The 16,707-nt window shown below is 34.8% G+C and overlaps 1 protein-coding gene across 4 annotated transcripts in view; it reads right to left on the bottom strand.

Annotated features, from left to right (window-relative positions):
• AMMECR1 (AMMECR nuclear protein 1) overlaps positions 1 to 16,707 on the bottom strand; it is a 130,009-nt gene that overhangs the window by 59,020 nt on the left and 54,282 nt on the right. For 3 of the 4 annotated variants that reach the window (XR_002519439.2, XM_009198102.4, XM_021932523.2), the window contains exon 2: positions 8,268 to 8,378. The exons of the other annotated variant lie outside the window; for it this stretch is intronic. Coding sequence is in view for 2 of the 3 variants with exons in the window: in XM_009198102.4 (XP_009196366.3) it covers positions 8,268 to 8,378 (111 nt within the window). In the remaining variant the exon portion in view is untranslated. The remainder of the gene's footprint in view (positions 1 to 8,267; positions 8,379 to 16,707) is intronic. 4 annotated transcript variants of the gene reach the window in all.

Below are 16,707 nucleotides of genomic sequence, written 5' to 3'. Positions count from 1 at the left end.
GAGTAAAATTACAGTATTATAATTTTATGGGACCACTGCTGTATATGCAGTCCACTGTTGACCAAAACGTCATTATGCGGTACATGACTATACTGTTTTCCATCTTTAGAATTTCCTAGCATCTGTGAAATTCTATTCCAATAGAAAATTTTTTAAATGTTACAATTTGTCCATGTCTATTTTGTTATATAAATATAGATATATTTTATTTCTTTTGTTAACAAGAAGTAAATCAGATAACGTAGTTCTTTAGGACAGGACTTTCATGTTGCAAGTTTGTTCTTTATTTAAAAATTGAGAGAGAATGTAAGAAAAACTAGAGTTGTTTCTAAGAAAAATGTATTTATACTGGGCGCGCTGGCTCAAACCTGTAATCCCAGCACTTTGGGAGGCCGAGACGGGCGGATCACAAGGTCAGGAGATCGAAACCATCCTGGCTAACATGGTGAAACCCCGTCTCTACTAAAAAAAAAATACAAAAAATTAGCCAGGCAAGGTGGCGGGCGCCTGTAGTCCCAGCTACTCCGGAGGCTGAGGCAGGAGAATGGCATAAACCCGGGAGGCGGAGCTTTGCAGTGAGCTGAGATCCGGCCACTGCACTCCAGCCAAGGGCGACAGAGCGAGACTCCGTCTCAAAAAAAAAAAAGAAAAATATATTTATGATGCAAGATAAAGGACTTATGATGCAATAAGTGTTCAGCATTTAAAGATCAACAAATTATTATCAATGATGAAAAGTAAGTTTTTTCCAAAGACTGCTACTTTGGATAACCACATTTAAGGCAGTTTAAAGTTTGAGAGAAGGGGAAAGATCACAGAGAAGGGCTTCATTTCTTTTGCCTTCTACTTTTAAAAAGTATTTCTCATGCTCATAAGATCATAACTAAAATTTTAATATTCAATTGCTACACCAAAACCTCAACTTTCAATTATTTAAAAGTACTCAAATTCCTAACATTGTCCCCATAAAAGTGGTAAAAGCATACGATTTGCATGATAATCACCTTGAGTTACATCAAAGCATAACCATCTTATTCTTCCAGAACACTAAGATACAAATCTGTTCTCCTGTTCATTCAGGTCCTAATGACTCAAATACTTTAGACACTTATAAGTAAGCCCAATATTTATTATGTAAATATTCAGACAAAAAAAATATATTTTTAATGTCTATAGTATAATTTTAGGCCACATCTAATGTAACAATTTCATACAATATTTGTGTTCTAACTTAGCTTTACCATTTCAGTCGTTCATCTGAGAAAATGAAGACTATCGCAATGACTCTCAGGAAAGGAGAGAGATATCAGTTTACTGTACTAAAACAAAATATGAATTCACTTTAACAAGACAAGAGGAAAGTGAAATAACTTTTAATTTTCTTCATTTGCCAAGCATCAGAGCTATAATCCAACTTGGTTCTAGCTAATGTTTGGTAAATTCCGTGTGTGTGTGTGCATGTGCATGCACGCTCTTTTACGAGTCCTCTATTTCAAAGGCTTTTTCTTCTATGACAAGATCATTTTCCCCTTTAAAATATGTATTACAAATTTCTTAAAATATAAGTACCCAACACCTTGTATATGGTTGCTTTGATAATAATGATTTATACACATCCCTGTAAATTTGACCTTTTTGGCCCATGTAGGATAAAAACAAGCCAGAAAGTGGTACATATTGTTTTGCTTTTATACAAAGTGAACTAGGGATGAACCAAATAAAATAATTTCATAGTTATCTTTAAATACCTTTTAGCTTTTATAACAGATACAGAGTAGTAATCATCCAGTATCACCTCCTCTGCTTCTTGAGAAAAACTATTTTCTACCTAGGACTACAATTATTTTGATAACTTATTATCTCTCCTAATATATCATAAACTCCTAAGGCAAAATTAAGACAAGATTTGCAGAATGAACTGTTCAAACATGATTAAAAGGGGAAACAGCCTCGAAGGATCAGAGAGGTATTAAACTTTACAGACAGATGTAAGAACAGGGTAAATTTCTTGCAGTTGACTCTCTCCCTATCAAACTTAAGAACCAAGAGCCCTGGTGCTGAAAAAGCCCATTTTCAGCTTCTCTCAACACCACCTTTTCACAGATGGCCTTTTCTGCCCCAGGCATTTTGCCTGTGGCTCTTAATCAAAGCAGGAGGGAGATTCCAACTGCAGACTCTGAAGATCTGAAAGATGTGATAAGGAATTAGAATCTGATATACTCACTACACTTAATTCCTATGGCAATAGGTGCTATATGAATTCAAACAATTCTCTACATTTCAGGAGCCATTACCCATTCTGCAAATGGTTCCTGCTGTTTAGTTTCCATTCTGCTGGGAATTTTGTGGTTACATCTCTGCACATTAGCACAATCTTGGGATAATGAAGGAGTGCATTAACCTCATGGCTAAAATGAGGATTCCAGATTTGTGCAGATATTTCACCAGGCTTCCCTATGGATGATTTTGAGTAAAGAGCATACAACAACCTAGGTTCCAAACTGTACCTTAAATTAAGTGCCTATAAAATCTGACAAATGTTTCTCATTTTGTAATTAATATACTGAAACTATCAAATTAGGTATAAGTTTTAGGACTCAGGCCATCATCTGTTCTATAAAAAGGCAAAAAATGTAGGTTGTAAATTAAACTAATTAATTTTGCATTGTTTGTGATACACCTAATTTATTTCCCCAAAATGCATACTTTAGCCAGGAGTCTTGCCACAACCACTTGCCAAAAATTGTTTGGCCTTAACATCTCCAGAATGAGCTTCCATAACAATAATGTACAGTCAGAGGTGATTCGTACAGCTTTTCTTTTCATAAGAAAAATCAATCTGGGTGATGCTACCATAAAGACTAATATTAAATGAGAGGGAGGAGGAACTTGTTTAATCTAATTATTCACAATGAGCCTAGAGTGGTTACCCAAATAATCAAGAATAAAAATGATCACAAGACGGTCTACCATGACAGGGGAAAATATTATGCTGCTTATAATGGCTTTAAACTCATACTGCTTTAGAAAAATGCCAGATTGCAACACCAAAATATAAAAGCAAATCCAGTTTACAATGAATCTAGTCACCCACAAGTACCCAATGTAGCTAGGACCTTTGAAAGTAATAAAGTAGGTTTGTTCGCTATTTTCAATATCTCAAAATATCTAATGGAAAGTGAACATCTGTATCATGCAAGCAATCAATCCCCCCCAAACTCCCCTGACACACAACCCCACTAACCCACACAGAACAAAATAAAACTCCAAAACAAAACACAGCACATCACCTTTAATGTGGTCACACTGTTCCCTAGAAAGGGCTAAACTTTCATTGCTAATTTCTCAGAATTAAGTAGTTCAACAAAAGTGGCATAGTTCACAATCAAGCTCTAGAACTGCCAGCACCTGAATAATTATTTCACTGCCAAGAGGTCTAAGTACAACAAAGTAAAGGAGAAAAAAAGTCTTTTTTTAAGTGTGGTGACAGGCCACATTCCTGTTTTGCAGAATAAGAATATATCTATTAATTACTTATGTGTTCTGGAAGAATTACAACCAACTTGAATTTACATAAATAAATAGATCTGCATTTTGCTGGGAAATTTATTAGACAAAATTTTAAGGAATCTTTTTTGACTGAGATGTTTATATTCATCTATCTTAGTGTTAATTCTCCTCTTTATAAAAGTATGTTTTCTAAGTACTAAAATTGGGGAAATAAATCTGCCTCTGCTTTCTAATGTATAAAAGCCATAAACAATACTGGAAATTATCTCCTTCAGCTCGGACAAAGAATATTTCTACTTTGAAGTCTTCAGCAATGATAAATAGGGTAATTTGTGGACTTTATCACCAAATTCTATGGATAGGCTTTTATCAATAATTCTGAGCTCTCCATCCTGCTTCGTATTTTCTATAATCTTTCCTGCTTTTACCCAGATCCTTCAAGGTCAGGGAAAGAATAGTCTATTTATAATAGTTCCATGTACTTCTCACAAACTTTGCATTACCTACACAGATACTATGTTTTTTCACAATTGAGAAGAAATCCTCAGCCTCTTTATAAGATTTTCTTTCAATCTAAAATCAAAATTTCAATTAGGAGAATATATAACTTGACTATGACAAGTACTTTACATTTAAAAGATTATGTTTATATCTATATATTTAAAAACCTTAATTCAGGATAGGCATTTCATTTTAAAAATACCTGGTCATATTTGAACATACAACATGACTATGACAAGTACTTTAATGATAAGTACTTTAATTTTTAAAGTTTTAATAATTTTATTAAAATTAAAATTAAATTTTATTAAAATTAAAAGTTTATAATTTTATTTATAAATAAAAACTTAATTCAGGATAGGCATTTCATTTTTAAAATACCTGGTCATATTTTTAAGAAAGGTTTTAGAGTTAAGGTACTACACACAAGCTAGATCATTGTCTTCTATAAACTGGTTAACTTTTAAGAGGAAAAAGGGTACTCAAACAGATATTTTGTACACCTATGTTCATTGCAGCATTATTCACAACAGCCAAAAGGTAGAAGCCACCCACCCAAACATCCACCAATGGATGAAAGGATAAACAAAATGTGGTATATACATACAATGGAATATTCAGCCTTAAAAAGAAGGTAAATTGACACACACTACCACATGGATGAACCTTGAAGACATTATGCTAAGTGAAATAAGCTAGTCACAAAATGACTATCATATGATTCCACTGATATGAGGTACCTAGAGTAGTCAAATTCATAGCAACACAAAAAAGAGTGGTGGTTGCCAGGGCCTGGAGGAGGAAGAATGTGGAGTTCATGTTTAATGGGTACAGAGTTTGAGTTGGGGAAGACGAAAAACGTTCTGGAGATGGATGGTGGTGATGACTGTATGACAATGTGGTTGTGCTTAAGGCCACAGGACTATACATTTAAAAATGGTTAAAATGGTAAATTTTATGTTACATATATTTTCCCACAATAAGAAAAAGAAGAGATATAATTGAGTAACATTCTGAAAATCAAACAAGTCTATCTAATCACAGATGAACCGGTTATTCTAATTTTTAAAAAGATGCCTATGCCTAGAATGCCTTTAATTTCACTGTTTATGTTTTGTTTTGTTTTTTTTGCTTTGCTTTCTCTCTCCTTTATGCCCCATCCCCTAAGTTCATTTAATTCTATTTATTCATTTTGTGAGTTATGGGTTTTAAGGTGGGACGACCAGAGGCCAAGAATCACCAATTTTTATGTTCAAAAAAAAAAAATTGTATTCTTAAAGTCAAGTCCATGTAGCTAAAGAATGCAATTTCCTGTCCTACAGTAGTATTTTTTTTGTAATAAGCTTTATCCTTAATACAATATTAGTTCAAGTCAATTTTCTTCTGCCTGGTCTATACAACTCTGAGTTGTATACTTTCCATAATATTATCTATGGATTTTCTGGAATTTTAAATAATGTTGCAAAATTTCAGTCTTAACCCTCTACTAGAATTTTTGAAGGATTACTGATCTATGATTTATAAAATGTATAGTAACTTGTTTTCAAGTTCATTATTTTCATGACAAAGCTTCAAAACATAAATAATCAGAAAATTTTGTCTCAGGGGATGGATTTTGTAGACACATGTTCTGGGTTTGAATCCTAGTTCTATCACTTAATAGATGTGTGAGTGGGTAAATTATTTAAATTACCTAATTCTCAGTTTCCTCATTTTGAAAATGTAGATATTAGTACCTAAGAGTTATTACAAGGACTATGCATGTAAAGCTCCTCAACAATGTCTGATGTAGTAAATTCTTAATAAATGGTAGCCATTGACAAAAATAATCATAATAACATAATATGTAAAAATGATAAGCACACTACTGGACAGAAAAATATTATATTCCAACTTTCAAAAAATGACTCCTTATAAATTTTGATGCCGAAATGAATCCAGGAAAAAAGATTACTTGTATTTTGTAAGACTTGTTTTCTTTTGTTTATCTTTTCCAAATAGTATGATTGTTAATATCTTGTTAAAGAAAGGAAATTAAGCCAAACAAAAATGAGAAGTAAAACCATGTATATAGCATGTGTGTATACACACACAAACACATGTACACACACACACACGCCCCTCTGTAATGTGATATACACAATTTGAGGAAGCTGTATAGAAACATGAGAAAAAAGTTGAAAAGTAAACAGGAAGAGCTATAGATTGCAATGAGGGTAACAAGGTATACAAATGTAGGCAAATTTCCAAGTTCAAGTATTTGAACAATTCATTCAGAATCACATTACTGTCAGAAAATTCTACTGTAATTCTTCTGGTCATTACCTTAGGATATAAATGGAGAAGTCCAGAAAAGTTGGATATTTTCACCCCTTGCCAACATAAGCAACATTATTTTTTTCTTTAAACAAAACCCAATTGCTACCACAGTTACTACTACGAAAGATTTCTAAGGTATATAATGTTTGATAATGGGATTTCTGCTACAATTTCACTAGAAAGCACAAAGGGTTTCTATACTACCAACTCTTACTACCCAAGTATAAAGTAATACTCTGTTTTGAAAACAGACTTGTGTTTCCAAAAATGTGTTCCTTGGAACACTCAGACTTTGGGGTGGGAGGATAAAAGGGTCCTGTAGTCAAATAAGCCTGGAAAATGCTACATTCTATTTCTCTCTCTTAGATATACATAACACTATTAACATAAAAGGTTCTGAGAAGTCCTACAGTGAGCAGAGCTGTTTTTAACCAGTGTTTCCCAAACTTATCTGGTCACAGAATTCTTTTCTTCAGGTAGCGCAAAGGAACCAGTGTTCCTCATAACAACTTATTTTGGGAAATGTACAATAAATTGCCATTGATTAGTATTAAATATGTAATTTAATTTGTACCTATCCCAAAAAGGTAGCCATTGGCAGAATTTGCTGAAGTCCCAAAAATGAGCCCATTGTATTTTATGTCAGAAAAAAAAAATCTAACATGCCTAGACTAGTACTTATATTATCTTTAACAAGTTGAATTTATTTCCAGAATATGTGTTTCAACCCTTACAGCCTGTATGTTATTTAATCAAATCCAAACATCCAGTTTCTTATACCTGCGAAAAGCTAAAAAATGAATATGATCCTCCAAGCCATTGTTTTATTTTATTTTTTCTGGGCTTCACTGTAAGCTGAGAAAACCCTGCAGCTGTGAGCTACTGCATACCTTCAAATATGAGAATACTAAACTCAGTTACAGCATTTTATTAACTGGTGCTATGAGCCTGCATTTATGCAGCTCTACAGTAAAATAATTAATGTTCCACATTAATCCTGAAGTAAAATAGTGATTATTACTTCATTCTCCTAACACCTCTATTAAGTATACAGAACAAAATACTGTAATGACTATTTTACCTATGGAGGTTGAGCAACATGCCCCAAGCGCCAATAGTCAGCAGGGAGCAATTTCTTGTTGGACAGACACTGTGCATGTTACAACTATAGAAACTGTATCAGATAATCACCCTAAAATGTGAACAAAAACAGGAAATTCCTTTACTAATAGCTTATTATCTAAGGAATTTTCTTCTTCTGAAATAATTTTGGGTCACAATTTGCTTGAAATATAAACTTGAACCAAAAAACTCACATTGTGTGCTAGATAGCTTTTTGTGAATTCAGAAATTAAGAACGAAGTTTTAAACAATTGTAATGAGGAATTGCTTTGTCCTTGCGTTAGATAAAAGAAAATAAGCAAGCTACAATTAATTCTGGGTGAAGTGTGAATGTGAATGATTATACTGCTAGGCTATAGCATCACTTTCTTCCTAGGCTCTCCTTTCAATTTCAAAAGTACTTAAAAGTGTAACAAAATGTGTAAGATGAAAGAGACAACAACTATTTTCAAAAAACACAACAGGGAAGAAATAATGACTGTTACTGTAGAAATCACATATTTTGGCAACCCATGGACATTTGGTCATTGGTTTTCAAGTTATACAAAATAAGCTGGCCACTGGAAGAAAAAAACACTTCAAAACATCGATGGCAGAAATACATTAATCCCAGTATTTTATATTATGATAATATATATGAATAATATTTTACCAGAGAGAAGGTAAATGGTCAAAGACAAGGAAAAACCTGACATGAAGGAAAACAAGAACGTTGACAATTCAGTAAAAGAAAAGGAGTTAAAGTATCAGATTCAAGTTTCGTAAATTTTTTTTTTTTTAATGTAAAAGCAGAGGTAACAAAAATTGGTCTTCACCTGGTAAGTGTGTACTCCCTGAGTCCTGAATGCAAATTCATGGCAGAAAAAGTACCTATGCATCCACGTAATCTTTTGTCTCGACCAATCTTCCATGTTACAAACAGTGGGCTGTAATGGAAGATAAAAATAGGGTAAATCAATCAATTCAATTCAAACAAGTATTTATTGAGTATTGACTGTCTGCTAGGTTAGGTGCCTGAGACATAAAGACCAAAAGACAGGCCTTCAAGGGGCTCAGAGGCCAGCCCAATAGGACTACATTTAGCAAAAGTTATATTATACTACTACTACATTATATTTAGTGTATCCTATATGTTAGGCATCTCAATAAATGTTTTAAACAAATTATGTTAATCTTCATCAACAACTCTAGGAGGCTAATACTAACATTCCTATATGAGGGAGTCTCACAGTTGATACATAATGAAGTAGGCACTCAAACCTGGGCAATCTTAACTATAGAGCCTTAACCATTATGGCTAACTGCATAATTACTCATTTAAACCTCAAATAACTGACTTATATGTAAGTCTAATTTGGAAAATCCGGGATAAAAAACAATGATTTTCATAAATACTTCCTGAAAATATAGGGGATATGTGCTGTGAAAGGTGCTACAAGGATGCCTAAAACACAGTCATTGCTCTCTAGGAGCCAGTATAAGAGGGAGGCATAACTATTACACAGCTAACTAATACAAGGAAAAAGGAAATAGATACTATAAACCATGTCCAAATGCCATAATTTAAGCTATTGGGATAGAAGAAAACTTCATCAAGCTTGACATTCTTTAGCTTCACCTAGAAAAATCAGTAGGGTTCAGAGAGGTGAAGGGCAACAGCAGACATTAACAAAATAATACTCTGAAACCAGAAAATTTATTTTAATTTTTAGATAAAATTATTACCTGCAAATACAATCTCTCAAGCATCAAAGAACAAAGTATCAATTATAACAAAATATCATCAAGAATAATGTGGTTTTAGATGAAGTTTAATACAGTAGATGTTTGGATTCTGCTGCAAACTACTGACAGCTTCAATTAATGGTTAAGTCTAAAAACAATTACGTTCTAATTAGAGCAACTTTGTATGCCAGTTTTTATGAAATAATTTACCCATTTTAGGACATTTTGTAAAAAGATAAATACCTTACAATTGAGGATGATCTTTGGTAATATGAGTATTCACAGTAATACTGGAATAATGCATTTCTGCTTTCTAAAAACTTAAATTTTAAGGGGATATACCATATGTCATTTTTCCTCTAACACACTGGTGAGCTGGAGAACATCCTTTCTTTAAAATACTCTTTAGTGAGTCATCAGCAGATGGATGAAAAGATATCTCATTCAAGTACTTCAATCACCCACCTTAAGCATTTAAATTATGCTGAGCTCTGACAGCCACAATGGCAGATAGGTTCTCAAATAAGTAATATATACAAACCAGGGAGAAGTACTTACTACTAAGAAGTACTAAGAGTTACCATCTTCCAAGAGCCAAATGTCCAGTGGCATTCAAAAAGATGACTAAAGCATAAGGTCAAGTTACTGTCAACATTAGCATTCAAGTGAAGGACGACCTACACTAAAGGTATTAAAATAACAAACAAAAGGTAAAAGCCAGGTTTTTTGCTTTCTATATCATATGTAATAAACCTGTTATAACTTGAGACAAGATTCTAATGCTCCATTTGGAAATTTTTCTCCAATTGTTCTTGACTAACCACTGATCAGGAAGACAAGAATTAGATGGGATTACTTTCTCACCAATTCTTTCATTACTCACATAAATACCAGTATCTTAAAATTTAAACCTTATCTTTAAGGATGAAATTCACCTCTTCATTTTTCAGTTTCTAACTTGGCATAGTCAACATCAGCAACCATTTTTTTGTTTTGTTTTGTTTTGTTTTGAGATGGAGTCTTGCTCTGCTGCCAGGCTGAGTGCAGTGGTATGATCTCGGCTCACTACAACCTCCACCTCCCGAGGTCAAGCAATTATCCTGCCTCAGCCTCCTAAGTAGCTGGGATTACAGGTGTGTACCACCATGCCTGGCTAATTTTTGTATTTTTAGTAGAGACGGGGTTTCACCATATTGGTCAGGCTGGTCTCAAACTTCTGACCTCGTGATCTACCCGGCTGAGCCTCCCAAAGTGCTGGGATTACAGGCGTGAGCCACCACGCCCAGCCTGTCTCTCTCTCTTTTTTTTTTTTAATACTTTAAGTTCTGGGGTACATGTGCAGAACGTGCAGGTTTGTTACATAGGTATACAGGTGCCATGGTGGTTTGCTGCACCCATCAATCCGTCACCTACATTAGATATTTCTCCTAATGCTATCCCTCCCCTAGTCCCCTACTCCCCGACAGGCCTCCGTGTATGATGTTCCCCTCCCTGTGTCCATGTGTTCTCATTGTTCAACTCCCACTTATGAGTGAGAACATGTGGTGTTTGATTTTCTGTTCTTGTGTTAGTTTGCTGAGAATGATGGTTTCCAGCTTCATCCATGTCCCTGCAAAGGACATGAACTCATCCTTTTTATGGCTGCATAGTATTCCATGGTGTATATGTGCCATATTTTCTTTATCCAGTCTATCACTGATGGACATTTGGGTTGGTTTGAAGTCTTTGCTATTGGGAATAGTGTTGCAATAAACATATGTGTGCATGTGTCTTTATAGTAGAATGATTTATAATCTTTTTGGCATATATCCAGTAATGGGATGGCTGGGTCAAATGGTACTTCTAGTTCTATATCCGTAAGGAATCGCCACACTGTCTTCCACAGTGGTTGAACTAATTTACACTCCCAACAGTGTAAAAGCGTTCCTGTTTTTCCACATCCTCTCCAGGATCTGTTGTTTGCTGACTTTTTAATGATTGTCATCCTGTCTCTTCTTTGAAAACAAAACAAAACAAAATAAAACAAACTTTATTTTTTGATCACAGAAGTAGCATATGATCATAAATTAAGAAATTAGAAATACAGAAATGTATCAATCCTCTTCTATAACAATGGTTATACAAAGTATCTCTATATAAGACAGGTCTTTTGGCAGCTTCAGAATGAAGTGAATCACAATGTAATATAGATAATAGCATGTTTTTAAAATACCATTATGGTTTCTGAATAAGTCAGAACTAAGTTGTATATTCTCTTCCTCAATGAATTCCATAAGAAACCTAAAAGTGTGAGTGAATTCATTTCCTATCAAAAACGCTAGAAATGAAAGTCATTTAAAAGTCTTTTACCTTCTACTTTCTCATTTATATACACACACCATTCTTACTATAACATAACCCTATCTGCTCAAGTAAACATTTAAAACTTAAAGTATAAATAGAAAAATAACACAAACTAAACACTATACTATGAAATATGTTGCAGGGCACTCAAACATATGGTGGGAGAAATTATATATTAATAGTTTCTTATAATGCCATGCTATCACTGATGACGGAATGATTAATTCAGAGCTTAGGTTGCTGGAGGACAAGCTGCATTTTACAAGGCAGCCTGAGGAGCAAAGATGCTCCAAAACAAGCATGGGTATGGACATGTAAAAGTGCACAGCACATTCAGGAAACAGGAAGTAGTCTGATAGTTTTGATAACTTTTGCAATGGGCTCTTTCAGATTTAACATTTCTTTGAATTTGAAGCACCGTGGACTATGTGTTCTCAAGACCCCTCATAAGATGTGAGCAGATACAGAATCATCTACACTCTCCTTGATCCTTACCTGCCCCTGGCAACATCCACTTTGGGAGTTGGGATTTCGGGGAAGTATGTGTGTCAAAGATGGAGGGAGTGCTACTGTGTTTAGGACAGATGCCTGAAGATGGAAGTAGTCAGACTTTTAGCAGACAGAATAAAACTATTCATTAAAAATCTGGGACTCTAATTTCTCATTACAAATCCTCATCCAACATCGTTTATAAAGTACACGTGTATGGAATTAAAACAACTAAAATACCTAAAAGCAACATTTAATCAGGGAAAGAACCTGGGAATTTAAGCATTTTAAAGTAGACAGACACATAATAAACATCACTGAGCACAAGAGATTGTATCTTGTGTGTGATAACCACGTTGTACAGGGCAATGACTACGAGAACATTCAATACATATTATCTAAAAATAGGAACAAATTTTTTTCTTCACGCAACACAGAGGGAAGGAATAGGCAATTTCATTTTTAAATGTGCTATTAAAACATGTATGAGTTCCAAAAAGGACCTAATACATCAGCATAATCAGAGGTAGATCAAAATAGAAAAAGGGTTTTGAGTCTGTTGAGAGGAGCTGCTCAGTAAGAAAAAAATACAGAAAACCAGTTCATAGTAAGACAAAGATTGGATGTTTTGGGAAAATGCTTTTGCCATATGGTTTGAGGCCACCTACATACATTGAAAAAATACTACAAACTAGAAGAGAGTTCAAAATGAGATGAAATATTAATGGAAATGTTTATCTGAAGGTAACCAGACAAAGCTTTTAAAGTAATTTTCCTATTTCTGAGAAACCTTTGCAGAAAAGTAAACACTCCATTTTTTCATGTCTGTAGACAGGAACAGGAAGTAATCATTTAATCTAGATGAATCCTCCCTGCCAACTAGCAGCCAATACTGTCAGGTCAACAGTAGCTCTAGGGAAATGTAGTTGCATACAATCAGCAAAAGTACGAAAAGCAATGTAAATCTGAACAGGACACTCCCCATCGATTGATGTGAGCCAGAACAAATTAGAAATATGTTTGCAGGAGCAGAATACAATTAAGTGATACAACGAAAAAGGTGTATTTACTTAATACTATTTTACCTTAAACTCTATCTCTCCTGCCATATCAAGGCAAAATAGAGGTTACAAAAAAGTCTTAGACCCTGGCAATTTGCTCTTCTTTAGAATAAGATTATTTAGAATAAGATTTGTAGGAGTCAGCATTAACAAAAAACATCAATCTCTACCAATGCAATAATAATTAATAAAACAGGGTACTCAACAAGGTTATTTATATTGGAGGGGGGGATATAGGAAAAAAGAGAAGCCCTGTAACTTATTCTGTTCTTCTGCCATCAAATAATGATTGTTTCTCAACTGCATTCAGGTTTCTCAGCAATTTAGCTCAAAAATACAACTATATTCCTCATAACATCCAGCTAAAAATACCATAATTCCCCAGGATCTAGCAGCTTACAGAAGTACAGAAATGACGGTGTCTTCTTTCCACCACCAGGTAAAAACCTTTCACTTCCTGTTTCAACAAAAAGAAGCTTTACATTTCATTTCTAAATCATATAAACTACAGATTCAATTCATAAAAACATACCTAATAAGGTTAAATCATGTAATAGGGATGCTATAATAAAATACTGTACACTAGGTGGCATAAACAACAGAAATTTATTTCCTCACTGTTATGGGGGCTAGAAAGCCCAAGATTAAGATACTGGCAGAGTTCAGTTCCTGGTAAAGGCTCTCTTCCTTTACTAGGCTTTAAGGCTGCTATACGGCCACTTTGTACTCACATAGTCTCCTCTGAGTGTGTGCAGGGAGAGGGAGAGCACGAGCTCTCCAAGTGTCTCTTATAAGGACACTAATCCTATTGGATCAGGCCCCCATCTTCATGACTTCATTAAACCGTAATTAATTTATTGTAGGCCTTATCAAATACAGTCACATTAGGGGTTAGGGCTTGGACATATGAATGCAGAGGTTGGGGGGGTGGGTTACAATTCAGTCCATTACAAATCCCTAACCCAAACTTTAGTACATAGTTTAAAGTGTGTATAACAATGTATGTAAGCTCATTCACTGAAAGAGTCTTTAAGAGATAATCCATTTGCTTTTCATTTTACAGGTGAAATACAAAAAGACATCCAGGCAGACAGTGCAGAATCACCAAATTGGTTAATGTTGGAACCTGGCAAGTCCTCCAAATTTTCTTACTACTGGTTTAATAAGGGTTTTTTTTTTCCCCACTACAGGAAAAAAAAATGTGAGTGGCAAACCTAGGTGTCTTCTAAAAGACCAAAGAATAGGAAAATTCTATGAATACTACATAGCACTACATAGGTGAGCATAAGCACAAATCTCCTCTTCCTCCTGTTCCTCCCAGTAGGGGAGACAGAAAGATTAGCTGAAAAGATACCAGGACAAACTAGAAATGCTGCATCAGCCTGGAAACACTAGCCCTGATTTATAAGTTTCTACATTATCACATAAGAAACCCACAGTAAAGCCTACCATTTTATGCTTGATGGCTTCCCAACACTCTTTCTGATCTCCCTCAGCCTTCTCACTTCATTTTTTCCTGTTGTCTAGCTGGACTTCATCAAACCCAGGTACTCTGTTAAATACAAATTTCCTCCAAATCGAAATTTCCATTTATTATACCATTGGTTAACAACTCATCAGCTAGGTATTGATCTGATTATTTGATTAAGTAGTTCATATTATAGAATGAATGAGACTCCTCCAGATAATTTGAAAATCAAATTGAGAGGAATGGAGAGAAATAGGAGGGGGCTAATCTGAGTCAGGGTCGAGAAGTAAGATTCAGATGCATTTCTCATCCAACCATTTGCTGTAGATAAAATGCACTAAATCACCACTGTATCCTTATACCATACTCCTCCCTCCAACCTTTGTATAATAAATAGCCTGTATCCCATAGGGCTCAGGAAAATAAGGTCACACTGCTTAGACAGACAGCATAAATTAGTATAGGAGACCACAAATATCTGAAAGCGGGGATCAGGAATTACCAATCTTTCAATACTTTTCTTTGCCTGGTGTTCCAAGAAATTCTATCATAGCAGCATTATATTCTCTTTCTCCCATTTATGTAATTCTAATTTAACTGGCAAATGCCAGAGGAAGGGATGCAGACTAAAGTCTTAACAGATGATTGGGAAGGTAGAATTTTTTGCTGTTGTTAATCAAGTGTAATCACCACAGACATACAATCAGCCAAAGCACAAACATACAGTAAGGGATTAGCTTGATTCTGCCAATTTTTGAACTGAAAGAACCATTTCTTCCTTTAACAAGAGCAAATCAACAATTTTCAGCAAACAAAAAATAAATTAGTCCCAGACTTGATATGCTGAGACAATCTTATAGTTTTTTAGAGCCATAAATTAGATGAGAAAGACCACCTTAATTGGAAAAAAATAGAATTTTTGCACATATTTTCTTAGTTTATACTGCAGTTGGGTATTCAATTTAATATATAGTAACATTTCAAGGGAAAAATAGCTGTGGGTTTTTTTTTCCTGATAATAGGAACACACCACAAATCTCTATTACCTGAAAATCCAACTTAATTTTAAATGACATTTTGCTATAGATTTCAAAAATGAAGTAATTTCTATTTGGAAGTCCTATTCTGAACCCATTTGTTCAAAGGGCTTTAAGGTTTGAGACTTACTCTTTACTATTAAAAAAATTAATTATTTTAGGCTGGGCACGGTGGCTCACGTCTGTAATCCCAGCACTTTGGGAGGCCGAGGAGGGTGGATCACGAGGTCAGGAGATCGAGACCATCCTGGTTAAAACGGTGAAACCCTGTCTCTACTAAAAATACAAAAAATTAGCAGGGCATGGTGGTGGGCGCCTGTAGTCCCAGCTACTTGGGAGGCTGAGGTGGGAGAATGGCATGAATTGAACCCGGGAGGCGGAGCTTGCAGTGAGCCGAGATCATGCCAGTCACTCCAGCCTGGGCAGCAGAGCGAGATTCCGTCTCAAAAAAAAAAAAAAAAAAATTATTTTAATATGAAACAAATCAGGCAAAAAAGAGCTTCTATTGAAGTCTTCCAATTCCTATGCTAAATGTTAAGCAAAACTAAGAATAACAGAAGAACTATGTCCAGAAATTTTAGAATGAATATTAATTGATACAGTCAACTCCTATTTTTTATGCCGTTAAAAACTTGTATGGAACTTTGTTTTGGTATTTCCATTTGACTGTGTATGCAGGATGGTCAGGGAATGCATAACACTTCAAACAAAACAATGAAAACAGTTAGGGGTTTCTTATTTGTCTTTATTTTCTTTTAGGTTTAGGGTTTACACGTGCTTGTTGTTACATGGGTATACTGCATACCGGTGAACACTTGGTTTCTAGTGTACCCATTACCCAAATAGTGAACACTGAAATGGATAATTTTTCAACTCTCACTCCCCTCTCACTCTTCCCACTTTTGGAGTCTCCAGTGTCTATTACTCTTTCCATCTTTATGTCCATGTGTACTCACTGTTTAGCTCCCATTTACAAGTGAGAATACATGGTATTTGGCTGTTTCTTAGTTTACTTAGGATAATGACCTCCAGCTCCATCCATGTTGTTCCAAAGGACACAATTCCATTCTTTTTTTTTTATGGCTGCACTGTATTTCATGGTGCATGACACACCACATATTCTTTGTCTAGT

The sequence above is a fragment of the Papio anubis genome, chromosome X (assembly GCF_008728515.1).
Source record: "Papio anubis isolate 15944 chromosome X, Panubis1.0, whole genome shotgun sequence".
Classification (NCBI taxonomy): Eukaryota; Metazoa; Chordata; class Mammalia; order Primates; family Cercopithecidae; genus Papio; species Papio anubis.
Note: the sequence above shows the minus strand (reverse complement) of the source record. Positions and strands in the feature narration are given on the sequence as shown.